The sequence below is a fragment of the Salmo salar genome, chromosome 15 (genome assembly GCF_965601325.2).
Source record: "Salmo salar chromosome 15, fSalSal1, whole genome shotgun sequence".
NCBI lineage: Eukaryota > Metazoa > Chordata > Actinopteri > Salmoniformes > Salmonidae > Salmo > Salmo salar.
Genome location: NC_138305.1, coordinates 63018169 through 63039594, shown reverse-complemented (window position 1 = coordinate 63039594; position 21426 = coordinate 63018169). Strand labels below are relative to the sequence as shown.

Genomic DNA, 21426 nt, shown 5'->3' with positions numbered 1-21426 from the left:
AAGCCAGTCAGGGCAAAGGAAGAGGAGGGCCGACTTGTCAGCCAAGGAGTTGATATCCCCATGGAATTTTCCCTGTATCAAGCTCTGAGTGAGGGACAATCAAAGGTGAAATTGTTTTACATTCAGGATCAAGCTATGGAGGATGCCGTGAAAGAAATGCTAGCTGACCTTCCAGCCGTACCGTCCACAATGAGGCTCCACCTGGAAAAATTCTCTACCGCGACGTCAGCTGCATGCGTTCTGCAACAGAGAATCTGGAGTGTGATTGCCAAAAAACAAAGTGCTTCATCTTTAATCCCACAGATGACCACACAGAAGACCCCATACACAGCACACCAGAATAAGTGTAGTGGCACAGTCCAGAGGTTGTGGGGATATGGTGTGCCCTGGTGTACGACCACACCATCTACCCATGGATCAAACCAAGAGGTGAATAAGACCCACTGCCAGGTGAAATGTATGCATAGAGTGGGTGAACCGTCCCTCAACGGCCAGAAAAAAACGATCTCCTTTGCTATTCCTTTGAGGATGTGCTGACCCTCATTCCTCCCCCAGTTACCTCACGCCACATGGCCATCGCAAGTGAGGTATGGGATATTCTGGCCAGCCACTAAAATTACATCTCAACATTATAACATCAGCTTTCTAAAATATTGATCAGATCATGACTATTTTTTATATGCTCATTTATTTTAATGCCAGGTTGTCGGACTACTGTAATATGACTAATTTTTACGTTTGTCCATTGAATATTTGATCAGATCCAGCTTGTGGTCTTGTTGACATGTTTATTTTTGATCATTCCTACTCATCCTGTTGATCCTCCTTCGAAATGATATAGAAAATATTATTAAACTACATTCCTGTGGTCCTGGGTAATTTTTTGTCACATTTATGTCATGATCTACAATCAAAAGTCATGTAATCCATTCAACCCTGTTACTCTAATTTCAACCCTGTTACCATATCATTTTTATTAAATAACGTATGATCAAATATTTGAAAATAAATACTGAAATTAATTTAAAAAAAACGTGACTACTGAAAAGTTGGGCAAGAGATTTAAAAGTTGCTTAAATTAATATAAGTCAAGTCTTATCTGAAATTAAATGAGTATTCAATGTGAAGTTGACTTTCCTTACTTAAGGGTAGAGGGTTTATTAAACAATATTTTAAAATGTACTTTTTTCAGGTTCCTGAGTATTCGTAACAGGGTTGTTGTAACGACCGTCGTATTGAGTAGACCAAGGCGCAGCGGGTTGAGTGCTCATATCTGACTTTATTTGAACACTAAACAAAACAAGAAAAAAAACAAACGACAGCTAAACAGTTTTGCAGGCTAACCACAGCAGTGCAAAAACAACTTCCCACAAAAGACAGATGGAAAAAGGGCTACCTAAGTATGGCTCCCAATCAGCAACAACGAAATACAGCTGTCCCTGATTGAGAGCCATACCAGGCCAACACAAAGAAATACACAACATAGAAAAAACATAGAAATACAAAAACATAGAACAATACTCAAAAACCCCGACAACACACAACAAACACACCCCGCCACGCCCTGACCAAACTACAATAACAAATAACCCCTTATACTGGTCAGGACGTGACAGTTGTGCCAAGCATAGCACACAACAAATAAAAAGTGTACCTTTGATGCCTGAGCTGGACGAGTCAAATTATTTGACGGTTTATTACCTGTTTTTCTTAAATGCATAACAGAAAATGATAAAGGGTTCATTTTTCAAAAGTGTTGATGCCTAAATTGTCCTCCAAATTCTGGAATGACCCACTTACCAACAATGCCGTTTTGAGAAAAATATAAAAGGAAATAAAACAAATAATTAAAGAGCAGCAATGTACCTGTACAGAGTCAATGTGCGGGGGCACCGGTTAGTTGAGGTAATTGAGGTAGTATGTACATGTACGTAGAGTTATTAAAGTGACTCTGCATTGATAACAAACAGAGTAGCAGCAGCGTAAAAGACGGGGGGGGGGGGGGGGAATGCAAATTGTCTGGGTAGCCATTTGATTAGATGTTCTGGAGCCTGATGGCTTGGTGGTAGAAGCTGTTTAGAAGCCTCTAGGACCTAGACCTGGCGCTCCGGTACTGCTTGCCGTGCGGTAGCAGAGAGAACAGTCTTTGACTAGGGTGGCTAGCCTCTTGATGTTCTCCGTCCCATATGCGGGATCAACATCCAGCGTAAAATCATTTCGCCATATTCATAACCGAACAATAGGAAACATTTCTTTTTTTTTTCTTCAAATATAGGACTATTTTATATCGTTTTATAGATACTCCTCTCCTGAATCGAACCACGTTGTCCGATTTCAAAAAGGCTTTACAGCAAAAGCAAAACATTAGATAATGTTAGAGGAGTATATCGTCAAAGTATTCACATAGCCATTTTCCGACCAACCACATGCATCACAAATAACCAAAAAACAGCTAAATGCAGCACTAACCTTTGACAATCTTCATCAGATGACACTCCTAGGACATCATGTTACACAATACATGCATTCTTTTGTTCGATAAAGTTCATATTTATATGTAAAAACAGCATTTTACATCGGCGAGTGACGTTGAGAAACTATTTTCCCTCAAATGCATCCGGTGAAGCAGCGCTACAATTTACAAAATTACTATTCGAAAACATTTTTAAAATGTAATATTGTCATTCAAAGAATTATAGATGAACATCTCGTGAAAGCACCTGCATTGTCAGATTTAAAAATAACTTTACTGGGAAATCACACTTTGCAATAAAAGGGGATGCAATACTCAGAAAAATAGGCTAGCAATACAGGTCTGCGCCATCTTGGAATAATCGAATATCAAATCTACTCTTGTATATTATTGTAAATATTCCCTTACCTTTGATTATCTTCATCAGAAGGCACTTCCAGGAATCCCAGGTCCCCAACAAATGTAGTTTTATTCTAAAAAGTTCATAATTTATGTCCCAATAGCTTCTTCTTGTTAGCGCGTTCCGAAGGCACCTCAAAATGTTCCGTCATGCGCGGAACTTCTCCTCACGAAAGCCCCAAAAAATTATATTTAAGTTCGTTCAAACATGTAAAACGTTGTATAACATAAATCTTTAGGGCCTTTTTCAACCAGAGCTTCAATAATATTCCATGGGGACGGTTGCATTGTCTTTCAAAAAGTCGCACTACGCTTCGCTCCACAGGTAATATTACACTTCATTACATTACAACGGTTTGATTTGTTTGATCTGAGCAATGTTTCTTAGCTAGCTACATAGCCGTCTTTGTGTCAAAGATAATTGTGTAGTTTAGAGTAACTAGAGTAATTATCGAGTAATTATCTAGGTTAGCTATCTTCGTCCTCCTAACGTAGTCATCACTGCTAGCTAGCTAGTCAACACTGCTAGCTAGCCAACCAGCCAACTTCTACCGACTAGCAGCACTGTAGAAACTATTACATTACAACGGAACGACTTGATTAGTGTAGTGTTAGTGTTAGTTAGCCAGCTACTTAGTTGTCTTTGCTGTCTTTGCATCTAAGATAATTGTGTAGTTTAGAGTAATTATCGAGGCTAGCTAGCCAGCCGCGACGCGACGCCAGACTTAGTCAACACACCTAGTCATCATTAACCCACTGCTAGCTAGCCAACCGTTACCGACTAGCAGCGCTGTAGATACTAATACTTTACAATGGAACGATTTGACTAGTGCAGTGTTAGCTAGCTAGCTACATAGTTGTCTTTGTCATAGCTTGATAATTGTGTAGTTTAGTAATTATCGAGGTTAGCTAGCCAGCTATTTCCGTCCCCCGCGACGCCATTTTTCCAAACCCAGCCAACTATTACCGACGAGCAGCATTGTAGAAACTAAATACATTACAAAGGAACGTCTTGATTAGTGTTATGTTCGCTAGCTACAAAGCTGCTTTTGTATCATGACAAGGTGTAGTACTGAAACTATCGAGGTTACCTAGCCAGCTACACGTTCAAAGTCAACAACGCAGCCACTGCTAGCTAGCCTACTCCACCAGCCAGCAGTACTGTATCATTTTCGTCATTTTAGTCAATAAGATTTTTGCAACGTAAGCTTAACTTTCTGAACATTCGAGACGTGTAGTCCACTTGTCATTCCAATCTCCTTTGCATTAGCGTAGCCTCTTCTGTAGCTTGTCAACTATGTGTCTGTCTATCCCTGTTCTCTTCCCTCTGCACAGGTCATACAAACGCTCCACACCGCGTGGCCGCTGCCACTCTAACCTGGTGGTCCCAGCGCGCACGACCCACGTGGAGTTCCAGATCTCCGGCAGCCTCTGGAACTGCCGGTCTGCGGCCAACAAGGCTGAGTTCATCTCAGCCTATGCTACCCTCCAGTCCCTAGACTTCCTGGCGCTGACGGAAACATGGATTACCACAGATAACACTGCTACTCCTACTGCTCTCTCCTCGTCTGCCCACGTGTTCTCGCATACCCCTAGAGCATCGAGCCAGCAGGGTGGTGGCACTGGAATCCTCATCTCTCCCAAGTGGACATTCTCTCTTTCTCCCCTGACCCATCTGTCTATCTCCTCATTTGAATTCCATGCTGTCACAGTTACCAGCCCTTTCAAGCTTAACATCCTTATCATTTATCGCCCTCCAGGTTCCCTTGGAGAGTTCATCAATGAGCTTGACGCCTTGATAAGTTCCTTTCCTGAGGATGGCTCACCTCTCACAGTTCTGGGTGACTTTAACCTCCCCACGTCTACCTTTGACTCATTCCTCTCTGCCTCCTTCTTTCCACTCCTCTCCTCTTTTGACCTCACCCTCTCACCTTCCCCCCCCCTACTCACAAGGCAGGCAATACGCTTGACCTCATCTTTACTAGATGCTGTTCTTCCACTAATCTCATTGCAACTCCCCTCCAAGTCTCTGACCACTACCTTGTATCCTTTTCCCTCTCGCTCTCATCCAACACTTCTCACTCTGCCCCTACTCGGATGGTATTGCGCCGTCCCAACCTTCGCTCTCTCTCTCCCGCTACTCTCTCCTCTTCCATCCTATCATCTCTTCCCTCTGCTCAAACCTTCTCCAACCTATCTCCTGATTCTGCCTCCTCAACCCTCCTCTCCTCCCTCTCTGCATCCTTTCATTTTCTCTGTCCCCTATCCTCCAGGCCGGCTCGGTCCTCCCCTCCTGCTCCGTGGCTCGACGACTCACAGCGAGCTCACAGAACAGGACTCCGGGCAGCCGAATGGAAATGGAGGAAAACTCGCCTCCCTGCGGACCTGGCATCCTTTCACTCCCTCCTCTCTACATTTTCCTCTTCTGTCTCTGCTGCTAAAGCCACTTTCTACCACTCTAAATTCCAAGCATCTGCCTCTAACCCTAGGAAGCTCTTTGCTACCTTCTCCTCCCTCCTGAATCCTCCTCCCTCTTCCCCCCTCCTCCCTCTCTGCGGATTACTTCGTCAACCATTTTGAAAAGAAGGTTGACGACATCCGATCCTCGTTTGCTAAGTCAAACAACACCGCTGGTCCTGCTCACACTGCCCTACCCTGTGCTTTGACCTCTTTCTCCCCTCTCTCTCCAGATTAAATCTCGCGTCTTGTGATGGCCGGCCGCCCAACAACCTGCCCACTTGACCCTATCCCCTCCTCTCTTCTCCAGACCATTTCCGGAGACCTTCTCCCCTACCTCACCTCACTCATCAACTCATCCATGACGGCTGGCTACGTCCCTTCCATCTTCAAGACAGCGAGAGTTGCACCCCTTCTGAAAAAACCTACACTCGATCCCTCCGATGTCAACAACTACAGACCAGTATCCCTTCTTTCTTTTCTCTCCAAAACTCTTGAACGTGCCGTCCTTGGCCAGCTCTCCTGCTATCTCTCTCAGAATGACCTTCTTGATCCTAATCAGTCAGGTTTCAAGACTGGGCATTCAACTGAGACTGCTCTTCTCTGTGTCACGGAGGCTCTCCGCACTGCTAAAGCTAACTCTCTCTCCTCTGCTCTCAGCCTTCTAGACCTATCTGCTGCCTTTGATACTGTGAACCATCAGATCCTCCTCTCCACCCTCTCCGAGCTGGGCATCTCCGGCGCAACCCACGCTTGGATTGCGTCCTACCTGACAGGTCGCTCCTGCCAGGTGGCGTGGCGAGAATCTGTCTCCGCACCACGTGCTCTCACCACTGGTGTCCCCCAGGGCTCTGTTCTAGGCCCTCTCCTATTCTCGCTATACACCAAGTCTCTTGGCTCTGTCATATCCTCACATGGTCTCTCCTATCATTGCTATGCAGACGACACACAATTAATCTTCTCCTTTCCCCCTTCTGACAACCAGGTGGCGAATCGCATCTCTGCATGTCTGGCAGACATATCAGTGTGGATGACGGATCACCACCTCAAGCTGAACCTCAGCAAGACGGAGCTGCTCTTCCTCCCGGGGAAGGACTGCCCGTTCCATGATCTCGCCATCACGGTCGACAACTCCCTTGTGTCCTCCTCCCAGAGTGCAAAGAGCCTCGGCGTGACCCTGGACAACACCCTGTCGTTCTCCACTAACATCAAGGCGGTGACCCGATCCTGTAGGTTCATGCTCTCCAACATTCACAGAGTATGACCCTGCCTCACACAGGAAGCGGCGCAGGTCCTAATCCAGGCACTTGTCATCTCCCGCCTGGATTACTGCAACTCGCTGTTGGCTGGGCTCCCTGCCTGTGCCACTAAACCCCTACAACTCATCCAGAACGCCGCAGCCCGTCTGGTGTTCAACCTTCCCAAGTTCTCTCACGTCACCCCGTTCCTCCGCTCTCTCCACTTGCTTCTAGTTGAAGCTCGCATCCGCTACAAGACCATGGTGCTTGCCTACGGAGCTGTGAGGGGAACGGCACCTCCGTTACTTCAGGCTCTGATCAGGCCCTACACCCAAACAAGGGCACTGCGTTCATCCACCTCTGGCCTGCTCGCCTCCCTACCTCTGAGGAAGCACAGTTCCCGCTCAGCCCAGTCAAAACTGTTCGCTGCTCTGGCACCCCAATGGTGGAACAAGCTCCCTCACGAAGCCAGGACAGCGGAGTCAATCACCACCTTCCGGAGACACCTGAAACCCCACCTCTTTAAGGAATACCTAGGATAGGATAAAGTAATCCTTCTAACCGCCCCCCCCCCCCTTAACTTCTTGGGGCTATGTGGGACGCTAGCGTGCCACCCGTGGTGCACCCTATCAACAGCAGGTGCATTTCAAGAGCGGCAAATTTGAAACCAAATAAATGTCAAAATTCAAATTTTTCAAACATACACCTATCTTACACCCTTTGAAAGATAAACATCTCCTTAATCTAACCACGTTGTCCGATTTCAAAAAGGTTTTACGGCGAATGCATAAAGTTAGATTATGTTAGGAGAGTACATTGACAATAGCTGTGTGTAATGTTTTGTCAATTCAAAGACAGGCGTCACCAAAACCATAAAACCAGCTAAAATGAGGCACTAACCTTTTACAATCTCCATCAGATGACACTCCTAGGACATTATGTTAGACAATGCATGCATTTTTAGTTCTATCAAGTTCATATTTATATCCAAAAACAGCGTTTTACTATGGCATTGATGTTGAGGAAATCGTTTCCCTCCAATAACCGGCAGTCAAGTCAGCACCACAAATTAAATAATTAAAATTAGAAAACATTGGTAAAATATTATATTGTCATTTAAAGAATTATAGATTTACATCTCTTGAACGCAATCAACTTGCCAGATTTAAAAATAACCTTACTGGGAAATCACACTTTGCAATAATCTGAGCACTGCGCCCAGAAAAATATGCTTTGCTATACAGACAAACGGCCATGTTGGAGAGATCTAAAATCGAAAATACTATGTAAATAATCCATTACTTTTGATTCTCTTCATCAGATGTCACTTCCACGAATCCCAGGTCCATAACGAATGTAGTTTTGTTCAAAAAAGCTCATCATTTATATCCAAAAAGCTCCGTGTTGTTAGCACATGATCTAAGCCAGCCGGACTTCTCGTCATGAACGAGGGGAAAAAATATATTTACGTTCGTTCAAACATGTCAAACGTTGTATAGCATAAATCATTAGTGCCTTTTTTAACCAGAACATGAATAATATTCAAGGTGGACGAATGCATTCTCTTTTATAACGTATTGGAATGAGGGTACCCAACATGAACTCGAGCGCCAGAGTCTAATCGGCCATCACCGTTCCATGGCTCTTGTTTGGTGAGATCTCACAGTAAAAGACTCAAAACACTTTGTAAAGGCTGGTGACATCTAGTGGAAGCAATAGGAAGTGCCAAAACATTAATCAACCCCTGTGTGTTTCAATGGCATAGGCTTAAAGGTAATTCAACACATCAGGTATCCACTTCCTGTCAGAAAATGTCTGATAATACTCACAGACACCATTCAAACAGTTTTAGAAACTTTAGGGTGTTTTCTATCCATATATAATAAGTATATGCATATTCTAGTTACTGGGTAGGATTAGTAACCAGATTAAATCGGGTACGTTTTTTTATCCAGCCGTGAAAATACTGCCCCCTAGCCCCAACAGGTTAAACGATTTAGATGCACTATTGTAAAGTGGTTGTTCCACTGGATATTATAAGGTGAATGCACCAATTTGTAAGTCGCTCTGGATAAGAGCGTCTGCTAAATGTCTTAAATGTAAATGTAAAATGTTTTGAAAGGGGAGGGTAGCCAGGGTCATAATGGTGATGGCCCTCCCCATGTGACCAAATCAACAGCCTCTCTTTAAGTCAGTTTTCACAGTAGAAGACTCAAACCACTTTGAAAAGACTAGGACATCTAGTGGAAGCCATAGGAAGTGCTCAATGAATCCTAACTCACGGTGTGATTTATAGGCAAAGTGCTGAAGTTGAGTCCGCAAATCAGATTTCCACATCCTGTTAGAAACTGTCTCGGGGTTTTGACTGCCATATGAGTTCTGTTATACTCACAGACACAATTCAAACAGTTTTAGAAACTTTAGGGTGTTTTCTATCCACAGGTATTAATTATATGCATATCCTAGCTTCTGAGTTTGAGTAGGATGCCGTTTAAAATGGGCACGTATTTTTTTCAAAAATCGCTGTAGCGCCCCCTATCCTAGGTGACCGTCAAGAGGCTAGAGTCTTTGACAATTTTTAGGGCCTTCCTCTGACACCGCCTGGTATAGGGGTCCTGGATGGCAGGAAGCTTGGCCCCAGTGATGTACTGAGCCGTACGCACTACCCTCTGTAGTGCCTTGCGGTCGGAGGCCGAGCAGTTGCCATTCCATGCAGTGATGCAACCAGTCAGGATGCTCTCTGGTGCAGCTGTAGAACATTTTGAGGATCTGAGGAACCAATGCCAAATATTTTCAGTCTCCTGAGGGGAAATAGGCTTTGTTGTGCCCTCTTCACAACTGTCTTGGTGTATTGGGACCATTCTAGTTTGTTGTTGATGTGGACATCAAGGAATTAGAAGCTCTCAACCTGCTCCACTACAGCCCCGTCGATGAGAATGGGAGCATGCTCGGTCCTCCTTTTCCTGTAGTCCACAATCATCTCCTTAGTTTTGGTTACGTTGAGGGATAGGTTGTTATTCTGGCACCACCCGGGCAGGTCTCTGACCTCCTCCCTATAGACTGTCTTGTCGTTGTCGGTGATCAGGCCTACCATTGTTGTGTCATCTGCAAACTTAATGATGGTGTTGGAGTTGTGCCTGGCCATGCAGTCGTGGGTGAACAGGGAGTACAGGAGGGGACTGAGCACGCACCCCTGTGGAGCTCCAGTTTTGAGGATCAGCGTGGCAGATGTGTTGCTACCTACCCTCACCACCTGGGGGCGGCTCGTCAGGAAGTCCAGGATCCAGGTGCAGATGGAGGTGTTTAGTCCCAGGATCCTTAGCTTAGTGATGAGCTTTGAGGGTACTATGGTGTTGAATGCTGAGCTGTAGTCAATGAATAGCATTCTCACATAAGTGTTCCTGTTGTCCAGGTGGGAAAGGGCAGTGTGGAGTGAAATAAAGATTGCATCATCTGTGGATCTGTTGGGGCGGTATGCAAATTAGAGTGGGTCTAGGTTTTCTGGGATAATGGTGTTGATATGAGCCATGACCAGCCTTCAAAGCACTTCATGGCGACATATGTGAGTACTACTGGTCGGTAGTCATTTAGGCAGGTTACCTTAGTGTTCTTGGGCACAGGGACTATGGTGGTTTGCTTGAAACATGTTGGTATTAGACTCTAGCTAGAGCCATATAAGCTCTCAATGATCTCAAAGGCTAAACAGTCTCATCACCAGGGCCTTTCAGTCAAATAACAGCCACAGCTGGCCCAGTACCAGATGTCACCACACATAATGTCCCCATGCCAGCAGTGCCTGCTGCCTTACCCTGACTTCTTCTGTGATTGGCTGTTTCTAGGTGCAGTGGAGTTCCCTTCCTACCTGATTGGCTGTTATGCGATGGACCGAGTGGGCAGGAAGAGGACATGTGCCCCAGCTCTGCTGCTGGCTGGAACGGCCTGCGTGCTCATCATTGTGGTGCCAAATGTACGTACAAACAATCACGTGTGTTTGTGTGTGAGCTAGAGAGAAATCAAAGGATATGATACACCAAGAAAACATGATCCCATTGGCCCAATTTGGGCAAGATGTACAGGGGATAGCTAACACAAAGCCTACACCAAGCCCACAGCAGCCAAACACAGGGTAGCCTACACCAGTCCAACATAGGCTAGCGGACACCAGCCCAACATGGGCCAGGCCACACCAAGCCCTGCACAGGCTAACCCACACTAAGCCCAGCTACTTCATAACGTAGAGGCAGAGGCTCATTACAATATTTTGGGCCGTGGTTTGCATATACGCCAATTCATGTTGTTAAGCTAAAAAAGAACACAGGATAAATTGTTGACATCATTTAAACCAGATTTCGGAACTTTAAAGCCAATTATCTCTGAATAATCTTTTTTTCAGATAGAACCTTGTAGTTCAAAGTTGACAAAATTATATTTGTTCAACCGTTACTGAGAGAGTTCTTCCAGTTGAAATGTTCTGTTGTGTGGAATCACAATTTCTTTGTTATGCATGTTACCAATGATAAAGTCTGTAAAATGACTTAGATAACTGCATGTGACATATGAGAAACATTTAAATTTCTCTGGCTTCTAATCTGTGACTGGATATTTTATTTCTGATGCTCTGTACCCGTGACTCCGCAGATTCTCGCAGTATCTCACAGGGAATTTGTGACTTCGCATGTCAAAATCTTTTTAGATACATACCTGTCGTTAAATGCCAAAATATAATATTTTCCAATGTCACTGAACAAGAAAGAAACAACCAAAACATCAATAGCCACTACAATATTGAAACATGATTTTGTCATGAGTTCAGTACCATTTGCTTGATTTTTGCAGACCCACGACTATGGTGTATCAAAATTAGCTAGCTAATGTTAGCATGCTAGCAACTCTAGTCAGCATAGGTTGCTACATGATAATCAGCTCACGTTAGCTAGCTAGCATTAGCTAGCTCACCTAGCTAGCTGTAGTCCAATGGGAACTGATGCAACCCTGCTGGCTACGTCGCTAGCTAGATGACCAGTGGTGACAGTGAGGTCCCTATGAGATTCAAGCCTTTAATAAGTGCCATCGTGTAGGAATAGCAAAGAAAATACTGGTTGATGATCTAGCTAATTTAGCTATGACAGTTACTAGTGTGCATGCACAAATGCATGACAACACATTGTATCAAAGTCAAGAAGGCATGCAGAATGGACTGCATCGTTGGGACTGGACTAGCTAGCTAGCAAAGGGGTACAAAACGCTGGTACACAGATGCATAGCTCATGCAATTATATTTTGTTCTAGTCCATGACAATACATGTTGCAAAGAAAATACCTGCATCAAATAAAACTCATTGCTTTGTATGCTAGGGCAAAAAAATCTCGAAGTGTGTTTTTTTTGCATAGGAAAGGTGAAGGGGGACACATTTATGATAGCTTGTGTGACCGACAATGAAAAACCCAGTGACTACAAGATGTCCTCGTATACCCATATGTGACCAACCAGCTCGATTCGGTCTTATGTTGCAAAATTTGAAATTGTGTTTTTTACATTGGATAAAAGTAGAGACTCAGAGATAGAAAATGGTATATCATACACTGCAGTTGCGGAACAATGGGAAAGTAATTCTGCTTTGAAAGTTGATTAACTTGGAACCTCACTTTTGAGAAAATGGCGTTTGGGTACACCTACTGGAGAGCTCTTCTTTGTCTACACCCATTCAGCATCGTTCACACTCTCTTAAGCTTTAGGTCTACAGTAGCCTCAACAGCACTCTGTAGGGTAGTACCACAGTGTAGCCGGAGGACAGCTAGCTTCCATACTCTTCTGGGTACATTGACTTCAATACAAAACCTAGGACGCTCATGGTTCTCACCCCCTTCTATAGACTTACACAGCAATTATAACAACTTCAGAGCTCCTGCAGCATGAACTGACATGTTGTCCACCCAATCAAAGGATCAGAGAATGAATCTAGATCTGAAAGCATAAGCTACAGCTAGCTAGCACTGCAGTGTATAACATGTGGTGAGTAGTTAACTCAAAGAGAGAGAAAGACAATAGTTGAACAGTTTTGAACAAATTAATGTCTTCCAAAATGGAGACGCAAGAGTAATAGAGAGAGAGTGTCATTTTTTTTCAGTTTCACTTTCTAAGCTAGCAAATGCAGCTAGCTAGTTTAGCCTACTGAAACACCCTGCTCAAACAGATGGATGCTATGTTAAATAGCTGGCTATGACTTTCCAATACAACACTGGAACTCTTCCAAGTCAAGGTAAGCTCTTGGTATTACTAAGTTATTGCCACCTGGGCCCGCCGGTGTAACTGCTTACTCACTACACACTAACGTTACTGTATGATTGTAACAGGTTTACTAACGCGTTAGTTTGATTAGCTATGCTGACTATGGCGTTACTTTAGCTAATATGGTGACAACGATGTCGGCTGTTTGTAGAGGTTTGGCTTGGAAAGGTTTTTTCGCCTGGTCACATGCAGCTGATTTTTTCCAAAAGTGAAGGGTAGAGAAGGAATGCAATGTGGCTGTTATGAGAGAGAACTCTGCTTACACCTGATCATAGCTGTATTCATGCCGCCAATTCTGTTGAAAAATGTTTCTTAAACGGAAGGAAACGGAACAAAATGGGGATATACCTGAATTTGTCCAATATAAATTCTAATTTGCAACTGTTAGATGCAGGCAAGAGTGTGCAAGTCGGTATTGAATGTCACTGTCTGTCACCTCAAATTTGTCTCTCAACCTGTGTGCAAATACATTATAAATGCTCATTCTTAGGCTAGGTTGTAGCAAGCTCATGATGGGTAGAGGGAAAATTAGAGTATCATGTAGTAGCCTAAACCTATCGCTGTTACATTGAACTGGGTGAATGTAATATGAATGAGTCATCTAATATGCTGTAATAGAAATAAGGCCATGCTCATGAAAAAAGAATCGTCCTCCCTCATCTTAAACACACTGTGTTCGTAAATGTATATATACACCTGTTCTGAAAGGCCCCAGAGTCTGCAACAACACTAAGCAAGGGGCACCACCAAGCAAGCGGCACCATGAAGACCAAGGAGCTCTCCAAACAGGTCAGGGACAAAGTTTTGGAACAGTACAGATCAGGGTTGGGTATAAAAAATATCTGAATCTTTGATCGTCCCACGGAGCACCATTAAATCCATTATTAAAAAATGTAAAGAATATGGCACCACAACAAACCTGCCAAGAGAGGGCCGCCCACCAAAACTCATGGACCGGCAAGGAAGGCATTAATCAGAGAGGCAACAAAGACACCAAAGATAACCCTGAAGGAGCTGCAAAGCTCCACAGTGGAGATTGGAGTATCTGTCCATAGGACCACTTTAAGCCGTACACACCAAAGAGCTGGGCTTTACGGAAGAGTGGCCAGAAAAAAAGCCATTGCTTATTAAAGAATCAAACGCGTTTGGTGTTTGCCAAAAGGCATGTGGGAGACTCCTCAAAATATGGAAGAAGGTACTCTGGTCAGATGAGACTAAAATTGAGCTTTTTGACCATGAAGGAAAAAGCTATGTCTGGAGCAAACCCAACACCTCTCATCACCCCGAGAATACCATCCCCACAGTGAAGAATGGTGAATAGTTATGCATGCTCAAGTTGTCTTTTTTAAATCTTATTTCTTGTTTGTTTCACAATAAAAAATATTTTGCATCTTCAAAGTGGTAGGCATGTTGTGTAAATCAAATGATACAAAACTCTAATTTTAATTCCAGGTTGTAAGGCAACAAAATAGGAACAATGCCAAGGGGGTGAATACTTTCGCAAGCCACTGTAGATAGCCAGAGCAAATTTACCAACTATGTCTATCAACAGTTGTCACATTGACATCAGGAACATTCTATTGAAATGGTTACTTGCATAGTGGAGTCTTTTGTTAATTAAGACATGTACCCTAGCTAGCTAATCAATGAACCATAATCCCAACTCCCGACGTTACTACCCTACATGAATCTGCAGGTAGCTAATCAACCAGGTTAAATGTTATCTAGCCTGTTGGGGCTAGGGGGCAGTATTGAGAAATTTTGAAAAAAATATGTGCCCATTTTTAACTGCCTCCTACACCAACTCAGAAGCTAGGATATGCATATTATTAACACATTCGGATAGAAAACACTCTGAATTTTCTAAAACAGTTTGAATGGTGTCTGTAAGTATAACAAAACTCATATTGCAGGCAAAAACCTGTGAAAAATAGATCAAAACAAAAGTGAATTTTGTGACTGTACTATTTAGTGTCATTGTTTTATAGATACCATAGTGAGAAAGGATTCATTTCGCAACTCCTACGGCTTCCACTAGATGTCAACGATCTTTATAAAGTTGTTTGAAGAATATGGCACCACAACAAACCTGCCAAGAGAGGGCCGCCCACCAAAACTCATGGACCAGGCAAGGAGGGCATTAATCAGAGGCAACAAAGATACCAAAGATAACCCTGAAGGAGCTGATAAACAGAGAGCAAATTAGAATGCAAGGAAGTTGACATGTCGTCACTTCATTTTTTTGCGCCTGCGCATAAATCTGAGAAGCGTGAGTTTGTCATAATTGTTTATCTAGACATAGGATAGGTTGTGTGAAAATATTACTGATGTTTAACGTTAAAAATGGACCAAAAGATTAATGCTAAACAACGTTTGACATGTTTGAACGAACGTAAATAGATTATTTACTAGGTTTTTTTAGCTTTTCGGCGTGATTTTACACCCCCCCCACCACGTTTTGTGGGAGCATAATGAACGCTAACTACTTGGTGTTATTTGGACATAAATTATGAACTTTGTCAAAAGAAACCACATTTGTTCTGGACCTGCGATTCCTGGCAGTGCCTTCTGATGGAGATAATCAAAGGTAAGGGGATATTTACAATGTTATTATCGATATTAGATGATGCTAACTGTATAGCATAGCTTATTGTTCTTAGCATAGCACCCCGTTTATTGCAAAATGTGATTTCCCAGTAAAGTTATTTTGAGATCTGGCCATTCGGTAGCAATTACGAGATGATAATATATTATTCTTTGAATGACAATATTATAATTTACCAATGTTTTCGAATAGTAATTTTGTTATGTTCACCGGAAGCATTTCAGAGAAGAAAAAAATCTGAATTTCACGCTACTGTAAAATGCTGTTTTTGGATATAAATATGAACTTGATGGAACAAAAAATGCATGTATTGTATAACATAATGTCCTAGGAGTGTCATCTGATGGAGATTGACAAAGGTTAGTGCATAATTCTAGCTGGTTTCTGCTTTTGGTGACGCCTGACCTTGAATTGAAAATGGATGTTTGTACTTTTGTGGCTATGTACTGTCCTAACATAATCTAACTTTATGCTTTTGCCGTAAAGCCTCTTTGAAAATCGAACAATGTGGTTAGATTAAGGAGATGTTTATCTTTTAAATTGTGTAAAATAGTTGATTGTTTGAGAAATTGAAATGATTAGATTTTTGATGTTTTGAATTTCCAGCCTTGTTAGCAATCCCGACTCGGGGTTCATTGCTAACCTGTAGCCCCAACAGGCTAGCTAACATTAGGCTCTAACTACCAAAGAAAATGGCTCTGAGATAGGAATAATATTACTAGACAGATAATACACAAGCCCAGATTTTTTTCTCATCAATCTACACAGTAGTTTCTTAACTAGCATAAAATTGAGCACATATAATGACAGAAATAAGATTAAAACATTAGCAACTTTGACAGGAAACATAAGGAAACAAATACTGTACTCACTGTCTCGTTTTGCACGCTTTGTACAAAATAATAAAATGCAGTACGACAAGATCTTCATAAAATGTAGTTCTTTATTAGCTAGCTATAACTGGCATGTTCATTTGTCTCCGGCCATGATCAACTGAAATAACCTCACGACCTGGGTGGTCTTAACCAATCTTTGCGCAGTATGCAATGACGGTAAAATGCAACCAATTACAAAATTCAGTTTGTTGACACATGAATATTACATCCCCCTTCTTTAAAAAAAGAAACATATTCTACATACTTTAAAGCGTTTCTTTTGAATACGTGCTCTTTAGTTTGAAATCAAAGTAAGTAACCATGTTTACTGCACCAACTGCATACTGCATCAACTTAACAGAATTTTATTTTATTTTTTTATTTCACCTTTATTTAACCAGGTAGGTTAGTTACAACTGCGACCTGGCCAAGATAAAGCAAAGCAGTGCGACACAAACAACAACACAGAGTTACACATGGAATAAGCAAACATACAGTCAATAATACAATAGAGAAAGTCTATATACAGTGTGTGTAAATGAGGTAGGATAAGGGGGGTGAGGTAATAAATAGGCCATAGTGGCGAAATTATTACAGTATTGTCACGAATGTCGAAAGGAGCAGACAAAAGTGCAGCGTGGTTGTAGTTCCACATTTTATTAAATCCGTGAATCTTTGCAATACATAAATAACTGAAAATGACAAAACAACAAACCGTGACGCAGAGAGAAACAAACACTACTCAAAATATAGTAACCCACAAAACCCAGGAAGAAAAACCCCTACTTAAATATGATCTCCAATTAGAGACAACGAGGACCAGCTGCCTCCAATTGGAGATCAACCCCCCCAAAAAAACATAGAAATAGAAAAACTAGAACTTAAACATAGAAATACAAAACATAGAAAAACACAAAACACCCCCTGTCACGCCCTGACCTACTCTACCATAGAAAATAACCTCTTACTATGGTCAGGACGTGACAAGTATGGCACATTAAACACTGGGGTGATAGATGTGCAGAAGATGAGTGTGCAAGTAGTGGTACTGGGGTACAAAGGAGCAAAATAAATAAAATAGATAACAATATGGTGATGAGGTAGTTGGATGGGCTATTTACAGATTGGCTATGTACAGGTGCAGTGATCTGTGAGCTGCTCTGACAGCTGGTGCTTAAAGCTAGTGAGGGAGATATGAGTCTCCAGCTTCAGTGATTTTTGCAGTTCGTTCCAGTCATTGGCAGCAGAGAACTGGAAGGAAAGGCGGCAGAAGGAGGAATTGGCTTTGGGGATGACCAGTGAAATATACCTGCTGGAGCGCATGCTGCGGGTGGGTGCTGCTATGGTGACCAGTGAGCTGAGATAAGGCGGGGCTTTACCTAGCAACGACTTATAGATGACCTGGAGCCAGTGGGTTTGGCGACGGATATGAAGCTAGGGCCAGCCAGCGAGAGCATACAGGTCGCAGTGGTGGGTAGTATATGAGGCTTTGGTGACAAAACGGATGGCACTGTGATAGACTGCATCTGGTTTGCTGAGTAGCTTGTTGCAGGCTATTTTGTAAATGACATCGCCGAAGTCAAGGATCGGTAGGATAGTCAGTTTTACAAGGGTATGTATACAGCATAAGTGAAGGATGCTTTGTTGCGAAATAGGAAGCTGATTCTAGATTTAATTTTGGATTGGAGATGCTTAATGTGAGTCTGGAAGGAGAGTTTACAGTCTAATCAGAAAACCTAGGTATTTGTAGTTGTCCACATATTCTAAGTTAGAACCGTAGTGATGCTGGAAGGGTAGGTAGGTGTGGGCAGCGATCGGTTGAAGAACATGCATTTAGTTTTGCTTGCATTTAAGAGCAGTTGGAGGCCATGGAAGGAGAGTTGTATGGCATTGAAGTTCGTCTGGAGGTTAGTTAACACAGTGTCCAAAGAAGGGCCAGAAGTATACAGAATGGTGTTGCCTGAGTAGAAGGGGATCAGAGAATCGCCAGCAGCAAGAGCGACATCATTGATGTATACAGAGAAAAGAGTCGGCCCGAGGATTGAACCCTGTGGCACCCCCATAGAGACTGCCAGAGGTCCGGACAATAGGCCCTCCGATTTGACACAATCAACTCTGTCAGAGAAGTAGTTGGTGAACCAGGCTAGGCAGTCATTTGAGAAACCAAGGCTGTTGAGTCTGCAAATAAGAATATGGTGATTGACAGAGTCAAAAGCCTTGGCCAGGTCGATGAATACAGCTGCACAGTATTGTCTCTTATCAATGGCGGTTATGATATCGTTTAGGACATTGAGCGTGGCTGAGGTGCACACATGACCAGCTCGGAAACCAGATTGCATAGCGGAGAAGGAACGGTGGGATTCAAAATGGTCGGTGATCTGTTTGTTAACTTGGCTTTCGAATACCTTAGAAAGGCAGGGTAGGATAGATATAGGTCTTAGAAGTTTTGGTCTAGAGTGTCTCACCTTTTGAAGAGAGGGATGACCGCGGCAGCTTTCCAATCTTTGGGGATCTCGGACGATACGAAAGAGAAGTTGAACAAGCTAGTAATAGGGGTTTTAACAATTTCGGTGGAAAAATTTAGGAAGAGATAGCCCTGCTGATTTGTAGGGTTCCAGATTTTGCAGCTCTTTCAGAACATCAGCTATCTGGATTTGGGTGAAGGAGAAATGGGGGAGGCTTGGGCAAGTTGCAGTGAGGGGTGCTGGGCTGTTGACCGGGGTCGGGGTAGCAGGTCTATTGAAATTCTCAATTATCGTGGATTTATCGGTGGTGACAATGTTTCCTAGCCTCAATGCAGTGGGCAGCTGGGAGATGGTGCTCTTATTCTCCTTGGACTTTACAGTGTCCCAGAACTTTTTGGAGTTAGTGTTACAGGATCCAAATTTCTGTTTGAAAAAGCTAGCGTTTGATTTCCTAACTGCTTGTGTATTTTGGTTCCTAACTTCCCTGAAAAGTTGCATATCATGGGGGCTATTCGATGCTAATGCAGTACGCCGGTGTGCTGGTCAAGGGCAGTCAGGTCTGGAGTGAACCAAGGGCTATATCTGTTCCTGGTTCTACATTTTTTGAATGGGGCATGCTTATTTAAGATGGTGAGAAAAGCACTTTTAAAGAACAACCAGGCGTCCTCTACTGACGGAATGAGGTCAATATCCTTCCAGGATACCCGGCCAGGTCGATTAGAAAAGCCTGCTCGCTGAAGTGTTTTAGGGAGCGTTTTACAGTGATGAGGGGTGGTCGCTTGACCGCAGACCCATTACGGACGCAGGCAATGAGGCAGTGATCGCTGAGACCCTGGTTGAAGACAGCAGAGGTGTATTTGGAGGGCAGGTTGTTTAGGATGATATCTATGAGGATGCCCGTGTTTACGGATTTGATGTTGTACCTGGTGGGTTCATTGATAATTTGTGTGAGATTGAGAGCATCAAGCTTAGATTGTAGGATGGCCGGGGTGTTAAGCATGTCCCAGTTTAGGTCACCTAGCAGTACGAGGTCTGAAGATAGATGGGGGGGCAATCAATTTGCATATGGTATCCAGGGCACAGCTGGGGGCAGAAGGTGGTCTATAGCAAGTGGCAACGTTAAGAGACTTGTTTCTGGAGAGGTGGATTTTTAAAAGTAGAAGCTCAAATTGTTTGGGCACAGACCTGGATAGTAAGAGAGAACATTGCAAGCTATCCCTGCAGTAGATTGCAACTCTGCCCCCTTTGGCAGTTCTATCTTGTCGGAAAATTTTATAGTTAGGGATAGAAATTTCAGGGTTTATGGTGGTCTTCCTAAGCCAGGATTCAGACACGGCTAGGACATCCGGGTTGGCAGAGTGTGCTAGGGCAGTGAATAAAACAAACTTAGGGAGGAGGCTTCTAATGTTAACATGCATGAAACCAAGGATTTTACGGTTATAGAAGTCAACAAATGAGAGCGCCTGGGGAATGGGAGTAGAGCTAGGCACTGCAGGGCCTGAATTAACCTCCACATCACCAGAGGAACAGAGGAGGAGTAGGATAAGGGTACGGCTAAAGGCTAAAAGAACTGGACGTCGAGTACGTTCAGAACAGAGAGTAAAAGGAGCAGATTTCTGGACACGGTGGAATAGATTCAAGGCATAATATACAGACAAGGGTATGGTAGGATGTGAATACATTGGGGGTAAACCTGTGCATAGAGTGCCGATGAAAGAGATTTTGTCTCTAGAAATATCATTTAAACCAGGTGATGTCACCGCATGTGTGGGAGGTGGAACTAAAGTGTTAACTAAGGCTTATTGAGCAGGGCTAGAGGCTCTACTGTGAAATAAGGCAATAATTACTATCCAAAACAGCAATGGACAAGGCATATCGACGTTAGGGAGAGGCATGTGTAGCCGAGTGATCATAGGAGTCCAGTGAGTGGCTTCAGGCAGCTAGCGGGCCGGGGCTAGCAAGCTAGCAGAAGGGCCTTTGAGGGACGTCGTGACGGAAGAAAGTCTGTTGTGGCCCCCTCGTGCAGTTACGTCGGCAGACGGATCAGCAGGGCTCCGTGTGGTAAACCAGGCCAATTGGCAAAATAGGTATAGTGGCCAAAGAATTTGTCCAATGGGCCTCTTAAGCTAACAGTCCGACGTGCTCTAGACAGCTAGTGGGCCACGGATAGCAGGCTAGCGGATGGGCATTCAGGGGACATCGCAACGGAGGAGCCAGTTGAGAGACCCCCTCAGGCGAATCACGTCTGTAGTCCAGTCGTGATGGGTCGGTGGGGGTCCAGGCCAGTCTGCAAATAGGTATTGAAGTCCAAGGAGAGGCTGATGGACCTCTACGGCTAGCCGGGAGATGGGCCTAGCAGATGAGCCTAGCAAGGCTAGCTAGGCTAGCGGGTGGGCATTCTGGGGATGTTGCAACGGAGGAGCCAGTTGAAAAATCCCCCTCGGGCAGAATTACGTTGGTAGTCCGGTCCAATTGGCAAAATAGGTATTGTAGCCCAAGGAGTGGCTGATGGGCCTCTGCAGCTAGCTGGGAGATGGGCCTAGCAGATGGGCCTAGCAATGGCTAACTGGCTAGTAGCCAGTTAGCTGGCTAGCTTTTGATGGGGGTTCCGGTTCTTAAGTATAA

General features: G+C 43.6%; 1 protein-coding gene across 1 annotated transcript in view; it reads left to right on the top strand.

Annotated features, from left to right (window-relative positions):
* The window catches only part of LOC106571810 (solute carrier family 22 member 16), a 66726-nt gene that overhangs the window by 34055 nt on the left and 11245 nt on the right, over positions 1 to 21426 (top strand). Inside the window, exon 5 of the mRNA XM_014145277.3 lies at positions 10407 to 10534. Within this exon, the coding sequence (XP_014000752.1) occupies positions 10407 to 10534 (128 nt within the window). The remainder of the gene's footprint in view (positions 1 to 10406; positions 10535 to 21426) is intronic.